The 19,373-nt window shown below is 39.7% G+C and overlaps 2 protein-coding genes across 2 annotated transcripts; both read left to right on the forward strand.

The window, feature by feature from the left end:
* Positions 1-2,698: 2,698 nt before the first annotated feature.
* Positions 2,699-4,724, forward strand: LOC127775783 (protein BUNDLE SHEATH DEFECTIVE 2, chloroplastic). Its single transcript, XM_052302079.1, has 4 exons — positions 2,699-2,912; positions 3,589-3,664; positions 4,200-4,296; positions 4,404-4,724. Exons 1-4 carry the CDS (start codon positions 2,778-2,780, stop codon positions 4,489-4,491), a joined length of 396 nt encoding a protein of 131 aa, XP_052158039.1. The 5' UTR covers positions 2,699-2,777; the 3' UTR covers positions 4,492-4,724.
* A 7,148-nt stretch (positions 4,725-11,872) lies between these two features.
* LOC127777179 (protein tesmin/TSO1-like CXC 7) lies at positions 11,873-19,320 on the forward strand. Its single transcript, XM_052303719.1, has 8 exons — positions 11,873-12,465; positions 13,203-13,286; positions 13,852-14,029; positions 15,191-15,547; positions 15,765-15,856; positions 16,466-16,569; positions 17,309-17,623; positions 18,467-19,320. The coding sequence occupies exons 1-8, from the start codon at positions 12,269-12,271 to the stop codon at positions 18,640-18,642; spliced, it is 1,503 nt and encodes a 500-aa protein (XP_052159679.1). The 5' UTR covers positions 11,873-12,268; the 3' UTR covers positions 18,643-19,320.
* The last annotated feature ends 53 nt before the right edge of the window (positions 19,321-19,373 follow it).

Genomic DNA, 19,373 nt, shown 5'->3' on the forward strand with positions numbered 1-19,373 from the left:
CCAATTCATTTGATTATTCATGCTTCGGATCATTGAGTTCCCATGAGCTGCTTGGGTTGTTTGGCCATGTTGGACTGCCGATTCTTCTTGAGCATCACAATTTATTACCTGAAGGCTAACCTTGTTTCTCGGTTACAATTCCTGGTGGTATAACATTTTGCTGGCAGCCAAATTGTAGTATCAGTATCTCAGATGCCCACCTTTTTTTTTTAATCTGTTTGGCATGGTATTGTCAGGTACTGGAAGATAGCAATGAAGTGCGCTCGCTGGATATTTGGATGGGACCAAACATCAAATGGGAGAGCAATATTTGTCAAGCATTGCTGAGGCGCATTATTGCTTTAGCAGCTAGTAAGGACTTGCCTCAATGATCCAGCAACTATCTCTCATTAACCTCATTCAAAATGATCCAGCAACTATCTCATAATAGTGCGTCCTAAAAAACATGTCAAAAAGGTCATCACATGGTACTAGCTGCGACCTTGTCAGGCAGCAATTTGGTACCCCTCCGTCTCAAAAAAAATAAAAAATACTCAACCTAATATTTGGATGGGACATAATATAGTACAGTGAATCTGGACAGGTTGTCTTGGTCCTAATATAAATGCAACCTAGTGCAGATGTGATATATCCTAAGATTATGAATCGGTTGTTTAGAGTTCTAAAATATATTACATCTGTATTATGTTACACTTATATTAAGACAGAGGAAGTATGATATTAAACATAGTGAGTTTTTTTTAACCTGGTTTAGTATTGTGAGTTTTTTTAACCTGGTTTAGTCTACTAGGACAGCAGTGACTTTAAACGAACATTACACCTTCATTTCGACTCTGATTTGGGAAATTTTATATCGTCACCTTTCAAACACATCAAACTTGATTCTAGATCGACGAGAATCATCGAAATAAGGCTTAGGCCTTAGACCTTGTAATAGATAAGGCTCATACCGGAAGTGCTTCTCTCCACCTCCATGAACTTGAACACATATGTAGCCTTAGCCTTATGTTTCCTCTATAAATATACATCATCTAAAACAATTGGATTTTGTCTAGTTGAATTTTGTGTGCGATACACCTTATCTCTAGTCCTCGGTTGTTTAGTTGAGGAGTAATTTAGAACCCCCAATAATTGTTGTGTAGATTTATCTGGTTGGTTAGATGTATCACTTCAATCACATCTATTTATTTGTGCTTTATTACTAATCACAATATTCAGATTATATCTTAGCTCACTATTGTAATGTTCTCTTGTTTGCACTTTAGAAATCATCAAATGCATGTCATGGTTGGTACAACGTCATTTTCAGTGTAGCGATTGCATGGTGTCTTGTAGTCTTGGACTTGTTTTAGTTAATAGCCACTTTCCAAACATCACATTTGATCAAAACGAGATTTATCCTCTCACCAAAAGATCGTGCCAAAAGAGAAAGCTTCATGACATTAAAATGTGTGTGCCTGCACCGATGTGTCAATCCATGAGGATGAGGACGGCTGCCTGGCATCGTTCCACATATAGGTGGGGGTGTGCACTTCCTGTACGTGAGCAAGTGCGCAAGTCACGACGCCGCTGTACTTGCGCTGTGCCCCCTTGCGATGGCGTAGCAAATCATTGTGATTTATTACGTCTTCTCTTCTTTGTTGTTGTCTTTATTTAAATGTTTTGTGCACAAAGCACTTGATTACCATGGAAATTATGGACAACAAGAGAGTATTACAGGTGTATTTTTATCACAGGGGAAGACAATTTCAGAGGTGGCAATCAAGCAGTGCCTAGTACTACTGAGTGAGTTGACAAAAGAACTTTTGCTTTGATTTTTCACTCTCCTACCACAAAGTACAAACCCTCCAGACGGGTGGCATGGCCCCCGATCCCTATTCCCCGGCGGGGAATTCCTCTATTAGGGTGAGCTAACGGGGTGAATTCATCCCCCTTGGGGCCGGAAACAGCTAGAATCAAGGTCCATCGGGTGGGCCGGGGTCGGAAGCTTTCCACTAATCCCGGCCCCATATCCCCATGGGCCCCCCGAGATATGTTGGGTCATGAGAAAGTACCATGCCATATACTCAGAAATAATAGCCCAACAGCAATATGTATACCGAAGGTCCCTCAACTTGTCATTGAGTTACAAAATCATCCCCAAACCACAAAACTCATATATATGACAACCCTCAACTTACAAAACCGTTCATTTTTTTCATTTTAGGTCCTTTAGTTTTGAAACCGATTTCAACCGACGTGGCGGCTGAGTCGGCGTGGGCCCCACATGTTAGTGTGGCCACATCATCTCTCTTTTTCACCTCTTCTCTCCCTTCATCATCTCTCTCTCCCTTCTCTGCTCTGCAAGGCCCGCAGTGCTTAGGCGGTGGGCGGCGGTGATGGCGGCTATGGGCGACGTGGCGCTGGGGGAGGGGAGAGGGAGGAGCTGGAGCAGGAGGCCGACGCAGAGGAAGACGAGTGCGCGGCGGCCGGTGACGCGAACGGCAGCGGCGCAGAGGAGGGCGGCAACGTGGATGGGGATGGGGGCGGAAGGTTTTCTTCACACCGGGGACGGGGACGGGGACGGGATGCTACCACCCGACGGGTGCAGCCCCGTTGCCTGTGATGGATCTTCCTGCAAAACCGCACTTCCGAAGGGGTGAGTCTGCAAGAAAGGTTTTTGCCTCCTTTTGTTTTGCGTCTCCTTATCAGAGTGGATTGGCCTCCACTTCCCTTTTGGCCGTCCATCTCTCCTCTCCTCGCTCTCGCTCGCTCGGTCTCTCGCTCGCTGCTCCCAAATGGCGGCCACCTCGAGCCTCACGGCGACCGCCGCCTCCCCTCCGCTCCTCCTCAAACCCGCCCCTTCCCCGCTCGCTGCCTCCTTTCTCCGGCCCGTCTCTCGCTTCTCCAGGTTCCAGTCCGTCAAGACCAAGGTCTGCAAACTCCTACTCTGCCTCTTTGCCCTTTCGTCTCTGTAAACGTTTTGGCTCATATCATATCTCCTCCTCTGTTGATTTTCCTTTTTTTAATTGAGTACTAGCACTAGTACACTGATTGACCACATAATAGGGTGGTGATGATTCAGTTGAACTTGGTTGAGCATGTGGCTGATGAATTGCCCACAGGTTGTAGTAGGAATTGATGGATTTGGAGAGGAATCCTTGTCTAGGTGTATCTGATGTTTTCTCTGTATTCACATATTAAAACTTTGTGCAGAACATGGATGATTTTTTTCACTTTTATCCTTCGTTTTCTGTCATGTAGAGTAAAGGCAAAAATATTTTGACAGTGGAACAGATTCCATATATTTTTCTTCATTGCAAAGAGAAATTTATGTGACAATTGCAAAACTTTCTTCGATTTTGACAGTATAAATAGTACAACTTGACGTTGATAATATCCATCTTCTGCACAACAATATGTAGTATACAAGAACAACATTTTAGTCTGCCACAGAGAAATATGATCGCATGATTAAGTTGTCGCATAAACTTCTCATTTATATCCCCCCTTATTTTACATATGGAATGAGCGAGCAATATGTTTACAAGTTTTTAGTTCTCTTTCTTTGTTTTATCTTCTAATGTTTTAAAGTGTTCATCTACACAGGCCACAGAAAATGATCAGACCGAAAAGAGTCCTCCGAAGGGAAGCAGCCTTGTCTGCCAGGACTGCGAAGGAAACGGTGAGTTTCCTTTTGTCTAAAATTAGTAGAAGTAGAGGTTCTTCAAAGTTACATGTTTTAATTTTCATTTTGTGTCCACTATATGCATGTACTGTTCTAAGTCTGTTAGCTCATTATCTGAATTATTGAAAGTGGAGACAATATAACTGTAGTGGAAATTAGTTTGAAACCCTCCGGACCGTTCTATTGTTTCCTGATTGGGTTTGGACTCTTTTCACAGTGGATTTCCTCAGTGCAGAAACTGTCAAGAAAACCCTGTAGGTGTTACACAAAAGGGTTGATTGTGTGTTCTGTTACTTGTTCCCACAATACTTATAGCACCGATTTTTTTATACTCTTACCATAAAAAAATTTGGATTTTGTTTGAAATTTGATAATTTGTGATCTAGAATTCAACTCTACGTGTCGACAGAGAGGTTGGCCATTGTATTTTGTTGGGGCACTTGCTAAAATAGTTATGTGCTTCCTTACATTGTGTCAATTTGTGTCAGCCATGTTTTGGTTGTAACTTGTAACTCTCATGGTAAAATAACAGGTGCAATAGTGTGCAACCAGTGCAAGGGAGATGGGGTAAATTCTGTCGATCACTTCAACGGCCGATTTAAAGCTGGAGCATTATGCTGGCTTTGCAGGTAGAAAGAAATCTTGGCCCATTACAAGTAGTTGATTAAGCATACGTCTCAATTAGAATTACGTCATATTTATGTTTTCTTATGCAAATTCATTCAAAATTATACAGAGGAAAGCGGGAAATCTTGTGCGGTAGCTGCAATGGTGCTGGCTTCTTAGGTGGATTCATGAGTACTTCCGATTCAACTGCAGAGTAGTGTGAATGGTTTATATTCTTCTTTTGGTTTGTGTTTGTATTTTGTATTTGAGCAATTTTGAGGAATCTGTAATATTTCCACTTTGTGTCATCTTGAACACTTTGTGCTCCAGGATTGGGGCAATTTCAGGCACCAAAGCGTATAACTCTGTATTATGTCACTACTAGAAGTATCTTATTGCTCTCAGCCTCTCATAACGAAAGAAAATTAGTTTGGGAACTTATTATGATGAATATTAATTTGTACTGTGTTTTCATGTGGCGTAAACATGGGAAGTTGGGAACCCAGCCACAATTTGGATTGTGCAAATTCCTTTATGACATTGAAAGCTCTTAAAATTTGTTTATGCAATTAAGTATAATATTTACATGTCATGCATACTAAAACTTGATCTCTCTCTCTCTCTCTCTCTCTCTCTCTCTCTCTCTCTCTCTCTCTCTCTGTGGGACATGACTGATTATATTAAAGATGACATTATAACCCTTTCTTACGATTAGAGGAAACAAAAGATATGTAAAAAAAAAAAGGATCAACATGTAAAGTAAATCCCACACCACCACTTTGAATTACTACAAAAGTTTATCTAGGGTTTACTCTAGCACATGTAAAGTAAATGAAATAACATCGGACACTACTTTCAATCTTCATTCCCTGACGAAACAGCAAACCGGCGCAATTGAGCAAGCCGGTAATCCGGACCCCAAGAATTAAATTTTATCAAGAAAAAAGTCCAAATACCATCCTAAACTTTAGATGGAAGTTTGTCTAGCACGCTAAACTTTAAAACTGGATGTCCAACCCCCTGAACTTTCCCATGCCATCTATACTACCCCCTAAGGTGGTTATGGATGATGGTTTTGCATATTTTAGAAGCTTAAACTAACAATTTCAAAAAAACTAAAATAGCATATTTGCATATCATCAGTTATAAGTCATCAATTTATTATTATACAGTGATATCATATTGTTATTATGTTGGTACTTATTTGTAAGTGAGAGCTAATGAGGAGCAAAAAAAAAAGAAAGATTTAAGTCAAGATTTAAGTCCAAAGTGTGTGACATGTGATCAAACTCATCCAACTTATATATAAATTAGATAAAAATCACTATGCAAAACCATCTTATTATATAAACGATATTATAAAGTTTAGGGGGTTGAATGTCCGGTTTTAAAGTTCAGGGTGTCAGATGAACTTCCACCCAAAGTTTAGGGGATTATTTGGACTTTTTCCTTTCATTAAAGGATAACAATTAAAAAAGGTAATCTTTCATTACAATAAATATGACAAATTCCTAGGTTCTCTAACATCCAATTAAAATATAGCATGTGTGTCAGGGTTATGGATACCATATACTTAATAGTAGTTGACTAAATCTCGGTAGGACCCACCACATACCATGTCTTATACGGAAACAACCTTCGGATATAGGAGAAGTTCCGCATAAGGAAGGATGAATAGAGTTCTACATGGAAACGACAAGGACTACTCGGATTGTATCCATATTGGTTTCCCTAGTTCTACTTGGACAAGAGGACACCTATGGGTATAAAAAGAAGGCCCCCTAGAAGGAGAGGGGAGACAGAACAATAGATCAAGACACAAGGTCAACATACAAGCCAACATGCGCCAAGACAAGACGCCGGATATCGACTTCAGAGATAAGCATGGCTAGTCCCCTACGGTGTCTACGGATACTGCCAGGAGAGACATAGCGCTGTCTTTGATCTCGCCGGATGCGGATTCGAGAAGGAAAGCTACCCTGTTGTCGACTACGAGTCAACACTTCATACTGCCAAGTCGACAACAGTTAGATAAGCTACCCCAAATATTGTACTGGTGTGATTATGCTGAATAAGAGCAACGACCGGCTTTGGCCAACAGGAGTATGGTTATTACCTGACAATTCAGGGGCCCGAACCTGTATAAAAATCCTCGTCCCCATCTTTTTATTACAATCTCGCATATATCCTAGTACCAACGATCCCCATACTATGCAAATACCGGAATCGCGACATAAAACGTCGACAGTGGCGCGTCAGGTAGGGGATCTTTTGGTGCTTCAAGGTTTCGACGAGATGGGTTTAAGAGATGGATTCTCCAACAACAAGCTACTCGACGACTTCGGCTGTGGGGAGATCTAACCCGACCAGAGTACGTCCCCCCGACGGAATCGGAACCATCGTCGTCGAGGAGAGCTACTGTGTCGGCAGCATCCAAGAGCAATACGACACCGATTCCTCCACGTGTGCGGCATCGACTTGTGTGAAGAATCGGCTGGCTGAGTCGAGGAGAACTCGGCATCAATCTCCACCAAGCAAAACGAGCACCGGGGAGCTAGATCCAATCCGGCGTGGATCTGTTCGATCATTGGTGTAAATTCTAAGTCGGATTGGAGGACTTCTCATGTTTGCTATAGGATCCAATCTCTAGGCAGCACCCTGGTTGTTTGTTCCGACGACATGGCAAATGGATCAATTAAAGGACCAAAATACAAGGTGCTTACACGGGGGACAGTACCATGCACGCAGAAGCACGGTAAGGTATTTAGTAGATTGATTTCGTAAATTAATCTACTAATTTAGTAGATACATCCGGCATGTATCTACAAAGGTACGCAATATTTTATATAAAATTTATCGTACCTATTTTTCAAGATCATACAATATTGTTAGATCAATAATTTATTATGTTTACCTAGAGCATGTTTTTTATATAGTATGTGTTGTGCGAGCGTTTCTGATATTAGGCCAACTACGGTCTAACGCTGGGGGCTCGCTTTGTTCTCTTCTGTATAATCATGCTTGTTTACGGTTTACGTAATGTCTGATATTTACATCTGCTCGTTATATACTGATAATACTAGAAGATCCATGCAGTTTTTTGAGTACATACTCGATATTCTCTGCCATATGCCTTGCCTTCTAGAAAAATATATTTCAGGAACATTTGAGCACTCGAGTAGGTTGTGGTCGAGCACACCCCATTATCGAGAACGTTCTTGACAAACGCAGAGTTGTCGCGCCCAACCTACCAACGAAGACCGACGACCTATCTCATAGCACCGGCTATGGCTGGGCTATTTGAGAAAAGGGTTGTTAACGGATAATTGCTCGTGAACGATGTCGGCTTGATCACCCGACATGATTGCGGACGGACATCCGGATATGCTACAAGTTGGGTATGTGAGTCATACTGGCCACATGAGATGCACATGTAATAAACCAACTCTCGCGCCTTAACTTCAGATGGTCGAGGTATGACTACGGCAATAGTGTAGCGGTCCTCGCACCACGACTTCAAATGGTCGAGGTACGACTACAAATGGTCTTTGACCAGCAGCTTAGTGGTCCTCGCACCACGACATCAATCGGCTGAGAGATGAGGCTACTCCTGGTTCTCGGACCAGTAGGCTCTAGCGATCTCTCGCACCTCTACTTCTCATGGTCGAGTTGAGGCTACACCTGGTTTTCGACCAAGCGGTGTAGCGATACTTCCACTAGCTTTACTTCTCGTGAACGTTGTCGACTTGATCACCCGACATGATTGCGAGCGGACATCCGGATATGCTATAAGTTGGGTATGTGAGTCATGCTGGCCACATGAGATGCACATGTAACAAACCAACTTTAGCACCCCTATAGGTGATTGAGAGGCTTCTACTCCTGGTTCTCAAACCAGTAGGACGTAGCGATCTCTCGCGCCTTAACTCCTACGACAACGGCAATAGCGTAGCAGTCCTCGCACCACGACTTCAGATGAATTCAGATGGTTGAGGGACAGCTACGACTGGTCTTCGACCGGCAGCGTAGCGGTCCTCGTACCAATTCCAAATGGTCGAGAGATACCTACTCACTGGTTCTCAACCAGTCAATCGTAGCGATCTCTCGTACATTTACTTCTAGTGGTCGAGTTAAGGCTACACCTGGTTCTCGACCAGAGGCGTAGCGATACTCCCACTACCTTCAATTATAGTGGTCGAGTGAAGACTACACCTGGTTCTCGACCAGCGGTGTAGTGATTCTCCCACTACTTCCACTTTAGGTGATCGAGTTAAGGCTGCACTTGGTTCTCAACCAGCAGTGTAGTGATTCTCCCACTATTTCCACTTTAAGTGGTCGAGTTACGGCTACTACCTGGTCCTCGACCAGCGGTGTAGCGTTTCTCCCACTATTTCTACTTCAAGTGGTCGAGTTACGACTACTACCTGGTCCCCGACTAGAGGTGTAGCGATTCTCCCACTACCTTTACTCCAACAAAGTTGATATTAGGTACGCAATATTGCCAAGTATTTTACCCAGAGATCCCTTACCATAACGACACCTAGAGTTGAAACCAATCCTACTATCCCTTTACGCCATCCTGGCAAGGCCTCTGAGGAACCTAAGGGAACTTCGGCTAGGGACGCCCAGAGCGGATAAGGCCTTGTCGGATCATGCAGAGACAAACCACCATGTAAGATCTGGTCATGTAAGAGTTCTCACCGTGCGTATTAACCAAGCCGTGTAGTCGGAAATTGAGTTTTCCAACTTCACGGCTTGGGGCTAGGGTAAGCGCTTTTTCAACCAAGGCAAGTCAAGGGTCCAAGAGCCTTATCCTCTGAGAACGATTCTCCGATGACAAGGTTGGGGGCTAGGGAGAGTGTATGACTCAACATACTGACTGATCTAAGTCGGTAAAAGAGAAGACGCTCATATATAAAACATTGGTTTGTAAATTTAATTCATTTTTAGTTTTCCATACATATTATAACATATCACCCTTTGAGCGTCCGCTCGGGGGCTATTTCTATCTAATATTCTTTTTTAAGTATTGATTTCAGGAAAATTCTATTCGACATTGTCGAGGACTCTATGTCTCTATGGTTCTATATCAAGATCGATTAAGGCGAGTACGGAAAATGTTGACAAGGTTCCGTCGCAGACTCTCCGCCTTCTCGATCACTCGAGAACGGTTGGTGGATCTTGACAAGGAATACGGAATGAAGAGATGGTATACTCGCTGAGATAAAATTTCTTGACTTCAATCCAAATTCTCGATTACAGCAAAACGGGAGACTTAGTCGCATGCTCTGTACTTTCTTGGTTGACATCGGAGATTGACTCAGACAAACCCTATACGGTGCCCGCACGAGGCTGATAAGGGAAGTCTAACGTTATCTCTGAACTCACTGAGAACGGTCACGTGAGCTCGATAACAGTTACTCCAAGGTCTGCGGTTGAGGATATGAATTTGTTCATTTGCATTGAAGTCGGAAGCTACTGTTAGGGTTATGGATACCATATACTTAATAGTAGTTGACTAAATCTCGGCAGGACCCACCACATACCATGTCTTATACGAAAACAACTTTCGGATATAGGAGGAGTTCCGCATAAGGAAGGATGAATAGAGTTCTACATGGAAACGATAAGAACTACTCGGATTGTATCCATATTGGTTTCCCTAGTTCTGCTTGGACAAGGGGACACCTATGTGTATAAAAAGAAGGCCCCCTAGAAGGAGAGGGGAGACAGAACAATAGATCAAGACACAAGGTCAACATACAAGCCAACATGCGCCAAGATAAGACGTCGGATATCGACTTTAGATATAAGCATGGCTAGTCCCCTACGGTGTCTACGGATACTGTCAGGAGAGACATAGCGATGTTTTTGATCTCGCCGGATGCGGATTCGAGAAGGAATGCTACCCTGTTGTCGACTACGAGTCAACACTTCATACCGTCAAGTCGACAACAGTTAGATAGACTACCCCAAATATTGTACTGGTGTGATTATGCTGAATAAGAACAACGACCAGCTTCGGCCAACAGGAGTAGGGTTATTAACTAACAATTCAGGGGCCTGAACCTGTATAAAAATCCTCGTCCCTATCTCTTTTATTAAAATCTCGCATATATCCTAGTACCAACGATCCACATATTATGTAAATACCGAAATCGTGACATCAAACGTCGACAATGTGCATAGCAAATTTGTTGTTGGTATAGCAAAACTAGTGAAAGTTTATAGATTCGTTGCTGCCTCCTGAGCGATTTGTAGCGCACCTGTCATGTGGAGATTTCATATGAACCATCCGATCTATCGTATCGGGTGCATATATACGTATTACGTCCTTACATGTATTTGTGACCCTATCATTTTTGTTCCTCCATATTCACCGCCAGCTACTTAAATTTATTGCTTTACTGTAAATTGCTTAATCCATTGGTTAATTCACATTGTCGAAGGCCTTTTTTCTTTTGTAGATGGAGTACTCTTGGTCTTTGGGTGACAACAAGGTAAGATGGAGGGGGGAAATAATATGCAATTAATTGTTGGAGAAATTACAAATCGGGCGATTCCTTGAAAAAAATCGGACGGTCGTGAGTTGAATAATGAGTGAAATATTAAATTATATATAGTGAAGTAAAAAGTCAGAAATTGTAACATTTAAATATTTTGAGAAACATAATAAAAATACACGTTGAAACATATCGTTATCAAGAACGAAACAATGAGTTTTAACTGTTCAAAACATATATTTTATTTTATGAAAAATATAATCATGAGATATCTTATTGTAAAGATTTAATTACAATGAATATAACAGTGTGATTGAATCGTAGATCAGATAAGTAGTTTAGAAGAGATATTATTTTGAAGATGCATGTATGAATGGAATAGAGAGATAAAATAGTACGGTAGGGGGGAGAGAGAGAGTTGGAGCATGTATTTGTGTAAATTTTGTGAAACACGGTAAAAATACATTTTGAAACATGTCGCTATAATGTATGAAACATTGATTTCTTTAACAACTGAAACATATATTTTTCTTTTATTAAGATATAATTATAATATATCTTTTCATAAAGATTTTAATTACAACGAATATAATGGTATAATCAGATATCAAGCTAGACGCCTTTTATTTTGCTACGGTATAACAAGTTAATAAGGATAACGGCGTGGTACATGTCATGTGTAAAATTATCCTGGATTTTATGAATTTTTCTCATTTAAAAAGGACATTTTTATCCATGTCGGACAGTCGAAGTGATACCCAACCAGTACGTGGGCCATATGTATCCTGTCCTTAGGAGCATTGCTGTAAATGTAATCACCCGTCCGATGACAAATCAACAGCTCAAATCTGTCCGAAAGAAAAAAAATTTTCAAAACCCGTGAAATACTCAACAAGATTCTTCAAAAAAACCTGCCGTTCAAATCCGCAACAGATTCATCAAAAAAACCTGCCAAATTAAATCCATCATCAGCTAAGGAACCCAAAAACAATTTTTTTTTAAAAAAAAGAAAAAGTCGGAAGAAGAGGTGGATAAAAAAGGAAACAGAGGGGAATATAAACACTGGGGAGATTCAAAAACTTGGAAGACACAGACCAAACCAAACCTCCCTGCGTTCGCCCATCAGCTTCTTCTTTTCTCCTCCCAAATCCAAAAAAAAGGCGCAAATTTTCCTCTCCGATTCCGCTTCTCCGACCTCCTCCTCCCATCCATCCCCACGCCGAATTCGACTCGCTGGATTTGATCCCCCCTCCCGCCTGGCGGTCCCTCCCTTTTTGTTGCCCCTTGTTTGCTTTTTCTTTTTTCTTTTTTCGAGTTGGGAGAGGCCATCCAGGAGTTCTTGGGGGCTTGCTTTGATCCGGAGCCGCGCCAATTCCGGCGAGGGCCGCTCAAAGATTCGGTATTTGGGGCGGGCGGAGTGGTTCATGTGGCTGAATCGGTGAACCCGGCTGGTGGATTTTTGGTTTCCTCGTGACCTATTTTGGTTTGGTTGATGATGGAGAAGAAGCAGATGCAACAGCAGCCGCAGCAGCCGGAGTCAGAGCCAGAGCCAGCGGCGCCCGCGCCTGCAGCAGCAGCAGCGGAGGCGAAGGCGACACCGCCGCAGCCGCAGCCGCAGCAGAAACCGGCGGCCCCAGTGCAGCCTCAGATGCCCACGCCGAGGCCGTGGCCAGTGGCCTTCATCCCTCCGTGAGTAAATTTCGTTTCGTTTTTTTGAGTTTTGAATCCACTTGCTGCGATTTGTCTTGTGTTGGTAGCTCAATCGAGGAGCTTTGAGTTTTATCTATCTGTCTAGTGAACTTCTTTCAAAAGTTTTTTTTATGTGGTTTCATAGATATATATAATATAGTAGGAACCCAAGTAGGAGGAGAAGAATCGAGGTCAAAATCAGATAGTTTCTTTTTTGGGAGGGACTAGATAGTCCTGTGGAAGTGTAGGATTAGACGCATTACTTCTTGACAGTGCTTTGCTTGTTACTATCGAGTTTGTCATGTACTATTATCATGGTCTCGCTGTTCTGTTTTTAGTGCTGTTAGATGTTTCAGCATTTTCAAATTTGAATTCCTATGAATGTCAGTGTAAGTATGCTATATGTCATTCACCTTGATGTATTTGCTACCGCTATATCTAGTTATCTACTGCATTTCATTTTGAGAGCATGGGTCTTTGTTGTACAGAGTTATCTTTGTGGCTCTTACACCTCAAAGTGCATATGGAGAAAATCTCACTATGCTACAATAGAGACATATGTATATTCTCCAAATTTACTGGAAATGAACTTCCATGGTATACTAGTTGCTTGTGAAAACCATTTTATTTCTTGATTCATATGTCATGTTACCTCCTGTTTGGAGATAACAAGAGCAAGCACAATATTACATTTTTAAACAACTCCATTTACTGATGTTCCTTTTGTTTTCTTTCAGGAAGCCGGTGGCTGAAATTAAGAGTACTCCTTCAACAAAGAGAAAGAAACATTGTAATTGCAAAAATTCACAATGTCTAAAGCTGTGAGTTACTAGCACATGAAAGTTTACTTAGCCATTCCTATGAAATATTGAAAAGAAAACATGTAGGTTAATAGCATGGAAAGAATGTTGTCATTGCGTCAAGATTAATTTCAATGACTTCTGTTTGAATAAAAATTAAGTTGATTATCACGATCAATTAATGTTAGAGCTTGCTCCAGCATCCTTGACCTTTTTACTGGACAAATAGATCAATTGTATGGGTAAGATCCATTATATGTGCACTTTCTAATAAAGCTAGCCCCGGGCTTGTGCCATGCCCAAGTAGCCAGCGCCTTCTGATCCAAAATGGTGCTTTAGAGTCCTTGGTTAATTTGAATTATAAAAAGTATCTCATGCTTTGGTAGTAAGAATATCAATAAAATTTTAATATATCATTTTGAAACAAAAATTGCAGATTTATCTCTTTGGTTTATACTATCATATATTCAAGGTTTCTTGTTTCATAGGGTGAGTTGATGGATCTGGTTTAATGTATAAAATAAGGTCATTTATTTTCAAACAGTTCATCATGTGAATAGATCACTAACGGTGTTTTATCTGTTAGGTACTGCGAGTGTTTTGCAGCAGGTCTTTATTGTGATGGCTGCCATTGTAAACAATGTGGAAACTATGTTGGGAATGAAAGTGCTAGGCAGGAGGCCATTAACAGTACGAAGCAACGGAATCCAAAAGCCTTCCAACCTAAGATTGAAAATGGTTCAAATGCACTTAATCTTAGAAAGGTACTACATGCTTTCCTCTAATAGAATGTTAATGTGCATCATGTATTTTTGCAACATCCAATAGGGGAATAGCTTACACACAACAGTAGATACCCTCTAAGTTAGATAAAGTAGGTAATAAAACTTATACAACATATTAGTTCTACATTTCTGCTTTCATATTTATTATGTACCCTACAAGATGATGCTAATGAAGCCAGCTATAAGTTGGAAGAAATCCTAGAGCAAGTGTACGAGGACAGTCTGCTTTCTGAACCTTCTAAGATGAAGCTAGAATCTCACGAATAGCCCTATAATGGCTGCTAGCCTCTTTTGTAACCTCAATAAATTTTCATCTACAGCCTTTCTTGCCAGGCTGGCAAAAATAATTGGAAAAGGAAAAGCTATGTAGCAACTAAACATCTCATCGGTTGCATTAAAACATATCATTTGATGCAATAATATTTATATTTATGTGTTTCTATGCTAATAATAAAAGCTAGTCAATTAATATTACCTATTAAACAAAACTAAACTAATAATAAAATGGTCATCTATAAGTTTGCAAGTCCTGGACGGAATTTCCGCATTTGACCAATAGTTTGCAGAAAATGAACGTTCTATCTGTATCTAGAAACACCACACATTGAACCAGAGATACATAACAGCAACAGCCTATAGTTAAAAATTCCACTTTTGCTTTATCAAGTGAAATTTAGTTTTTTAATAAATGGAATGACTTGAAATATATCATACCATGTAATCTGAAATCTTGCTTTTGCACATTTTTTACACTAAACAGTAGTTTATTTACAAAATGATTGCTGAAGGACTCGCTGATCTTGTTTAGGACTCTCTGCACAGCGTATTATACTTGTTCCTCAATTGTAGCAAACTATTTGATCAGTTCCTGCACATTCTAGAATGTGTGTAGGTGACTAATAGAAAGATTTCATGGTATCAACCACTATAGACCAAATGGCTAATAGCTCACATTTTTTATTTTGCAATCTATGTTGTTTATAAACTAAACTCTTCTGCACTGCCCACCATGTTAAACCAGTTATATTTTGCTTAGTGTTTCTTTTGAATTTTCAAACTCATTTTGTTTGGTAGATTTATATACAACATTCTCTTCATGTGATATTTTTATGCATTTGATTAATCTTAACTGCACACCAGGATGATGCTGGAGCACCAGCCTCACTTCCAAAGCATAATAAAGGTTGCCATTGCAAGAAGTCAGGATGTCTCAAGAAGTACTGTGAATGCTTTCAAGCAAATATCCTTTGCTCCAAGAATTGTAAATGCCAGGATTGCAAGAATTTTGAAGGAAGCGAGGAGCTACGGCTTATAACTCAAGGGGACAACTCATCAGATCGAAATAACATTCAACATGCTGCCAATGTTGCTTTGAATGGTGCAATTGGATCCTCAGGGTATAGATATTCTCCAGTGCGTAGGAAAAGGCCTCCGGAAGATCATCTTTATCAGAAACTAAATGGTGAAGGAAGCACGATGCAAACACAGTTTCAAGAGGTATTGTCCACTTGGGCTGGTTCCATGATAAATAACCTGTTAGATTAAATTCTGGTATAGTGTAACACATTTTGTTTCTCGGTAGTATAGTTTTGCTTCTGGATAGTTCTTTAAACTCAAAACATAGTTGGCTGTTCATCAACTTCACGCTGCTATGATTTTGTGTAACTTTAGCTGTGAATTTCCTGGAATCGTAACTGTTTCTTGTTTTCTACAGGCTAACCATGTGGACTCTTCAGAAATTACTTCTTCGACTGGACTCGAAGGGTGTTATAGTAACTACCAGAGTAGATCTAACGTGGTCTATAGGTAAGTAAAACCATGTTGGATTGTTGTACTAGATAAACCGAACAAAACAGATATGAACTCCATAGCCAAATTATATCCAGAATAAATTGATGGCCAAAGGATTATAAAGAAAGGATGGCCAGCACCATCTCAGCTTCTTTGTGGCACTGACCTCCTGTGTTCAAGTCATCAAGTGGTCAGGAATGGCAACTCACAAGGCTTGTGATTTTAAAAAAAGTACCCCTTTGGCATCAACTTCTTATGGTTTTGCCATCTAGAGGTTCTACTAGCCACACAGTTAATGTTAAAATACTGAAGCGTTGATTTTATCTGTTCATGAAAACATGTTTGGAAATCAACTGATCTTAAAAATATCATTTGGACTACTAATTTGAAGCATGATAATAACATACTGCAAAAATATATCATCATGGAAGTATTCTGATTTGCTGTATTGAATATATTAATATTAAGAAAATGTTCGTTTACCTATGTCAGTAGCCAAAATTTGAACAGTTTGGCTGCATGCTAACAAATATAGGCACTACTTCCTGGACATGCTTGTTAACAGAAATTGCTGCAGTTGTGTACCTTGATACTTATTTTGTTTACTTATCAAATATTTTTTAGGTCTGCGTTAGCAAACACTATCAGCCCTACGGATGCTACTGGTCTAGCCAAGCATTTGGTGATTGTATGCAGAAAGGCGGCAGACGCATTCCTGATGACAGCTGGTACACGATTTTATTGTTCTCCTTTAACTGATCTAATTTCAGAACTTCCATGAATGAACATGCAAAATAGATAAATTACTCTGTATTTAAATATATGAGGCTGTTAACTTTATTCGGTCTATGGTGCGCAATTTTGACCACTATTTTCTATTAGAATATAACGATAATGCCTAAATAATATAATATTGCAAAAGTACATATAATGAAAAAAATAATCTACCCATATGATTTCTATGTTTTCAAACTAAATATTTTGAGAACTATTGATGGTTAAGTTTCAAAAGTTTGACCAAGTCATAGTCGAAGCATCATATAAGAAAAATACATTCATGATGGAAAGGTGGACTACCTCGGTGATCAGAAAGACATTATCCTTCCTGTGTTTTTAGTTGCATGTTACTTGGCTGGTCAAAATGTTAACTGAACATGGATGGAGGACTCCAGATGCCTGCATATATTTTTATAAACTATTAATAAGAAAAATGGAATATGTCTTGCATGAGTGTTTTGCAATACAATTAGTATGAGTGTGTCAATAGACATTCTGTTTGCTATTTTCAATTTGAAAATTATGTGCCTACAGAAGATAGCTTTGTCTCATTAAGTTGCGTGTCCATTGCAAACTATCAATTTGGTGCAAACTTTAGTATACATTAATTTATTTATATAGTTTGAGCACCAAATGCTGATGGAGTACTGTTACTGTATTTTTATTAAAAAAATATTTTCGATTTTGCAGAAAACAAAGGGGAGATGGAAGTAGAAAGGGAAATCCACACAGATTCTGATGGTGCAACCAATATGGATCAGCAAAATGGAGGTGATTTTGGTCCTTGCTGTAACAGCCTAGAGGATTCTAGGCCAGCCTCTCCAGGAACACAAGCATTGATGTGTGATGAGCAAGGTAGTACATTTGGAACGGATTATAGAATTTCATTTCCAGTGGCATTGCGTGATCAAGACACTTCAGAACTAAATGCTCAGCAAGAAAAAGCAGTGTTGACAGGGTTTCGAGACTACCTCCGGACAGTCATCACACGTGGAAAAATAAATGGTACGGAATTTGCTAAGATATTTCTATCCCTTAAACGATGTTGATAAATTGACAGAGGGTGATTTGACATATTGAGCTCACTAGAGTTGGTTATTGTGCAAGTGAATAAACCCCTGCTAGTGCACTTAGTTTTCAAGTTAACCTATTGGAAGTAGCAGGAATTGTCGTATTTGTATAGGAAAGTTAACATGGTGAGTTAAATTCAGAAAATTTAAATTTCAGCAATGTGGTTAGAACTATACACAAGTTAGATCATATCTAGGATATATATAGTGGTTCCAAAAAAAACAACTCTTGTTAGCCTTCTTGTGGAGATTTTGAAGTTGATTACTCCCTCCTTCCCAAATTGATCATCATATAAGTTTATGCATTACCAAGGACAATTTAAATCACATCAATCAAGACACCATGCACACATTCTTCCACAATGCATTCATCGTTTAAAACACCATGCCAATTACACCTTAGCATGCACACATTCTCCCATGCTGCATTAATTGTATTCTAATGAAATCCGTGTCCATGCGGTTATATAATCATCAATTTGAGAAATTTTGAATTCCATTATATGATGATCAATTTGGGAAAGAGGGAGTAATTCATAAGTTCCTAGCCCAATTCCTATAGAACCTCAGTGAAATATTTGTGATACTACCACATTACGAAGATTTAAAATTGATTTGTTGACACAACATTGTTTAGCTGCATGGATATTCTAAAATGCTATAGCTTTTATTCAAATATTCATTTATATATGCGAAATGAGTTGTTGCTTATTGCAGCACTAACTTTTTTTATTGTTTGTTTCTTTAATTTTCAATGGTTGCTTTACTGGGATAGCAGAAGCCAACAGGTCATCAGAGGCGGCAATGCAGTTGGATACTCGAAAACATGATGAATCAGCCACAATTTTACCCCCACTAAATGCTGTGGAAAAAGAAAAACTCAAAGTTCCTGATGGCCCTGAAAGTCCTAAAGCAAGTCCATCAGCATCGAATTGCGGTGGTCAAGCTAGTTGATGTAGATTTTTAGCCTGTTTCATGTCAAAAGTCTGTAGCACAAAAAGCACACCACGGTGTACATATGGAATAGTGTAGTCCTTGTTGCCATTTCAGGCAACCGGCAATGTAGCATCAGCCATTCATGAGGTGTAAAGCAGAGCAGGCAACAATTTTTCCCCTCTGATTGTGTAATTAATTTAACACACAATTTCTTTATTTATATGATTTCTCTAGTCTGTTCAGAAATATATTATATGATACCACCTCTGTTTTTTTAATAGATGACTATTGATTTTGATATACGTTTGACCAATCAGCTTATTAAAAAAATTATGTAATTTTTTTGTTGCCATTTCAGGCAATCGGCAATGTAGCATCAGCCATTCATGAGGTGTAAAGCAGAGCAGGCAACAATTTTTCCCCTCTGATTGTGTAATTAATTTAACACGCAATTTCTTTACTTATATGATTTCTCTAGTCTGTTGTTCAGAAATTTATTGTATGATATCACATCTGTTTTTTTAATAGATAACACCGTTGACTTGGATATACGTTTGACCAATGGTCTTATTAAAAAAATTTGTAATTATTTTGTTGAGTTGTTTTATCAGTAAAAGTACTTCAAGCATGATTTATATTTTATGCATTTGCACAAAATTTTTGAATAAGACAAATGGTCAAACGTGTATCGAAAAGTTAACGGCGTCATCTATTAAAAAACAAAGGGAGTATATTGATACATATCACCA

This window comes from Oryza glaberrima, chromosome 6 (assembly GCF_000147395.1).
Source record: "Oryza glaberrima chromosome 6, OglaRS2, whole genome shotgun sequence".
NCBI classification, from domain to species: Eukaryota; Viridiplantae; Streptophyta; class Magnoliopsida; order Poales; family Poaceae; genus Oryza; species Oryza glaberrima.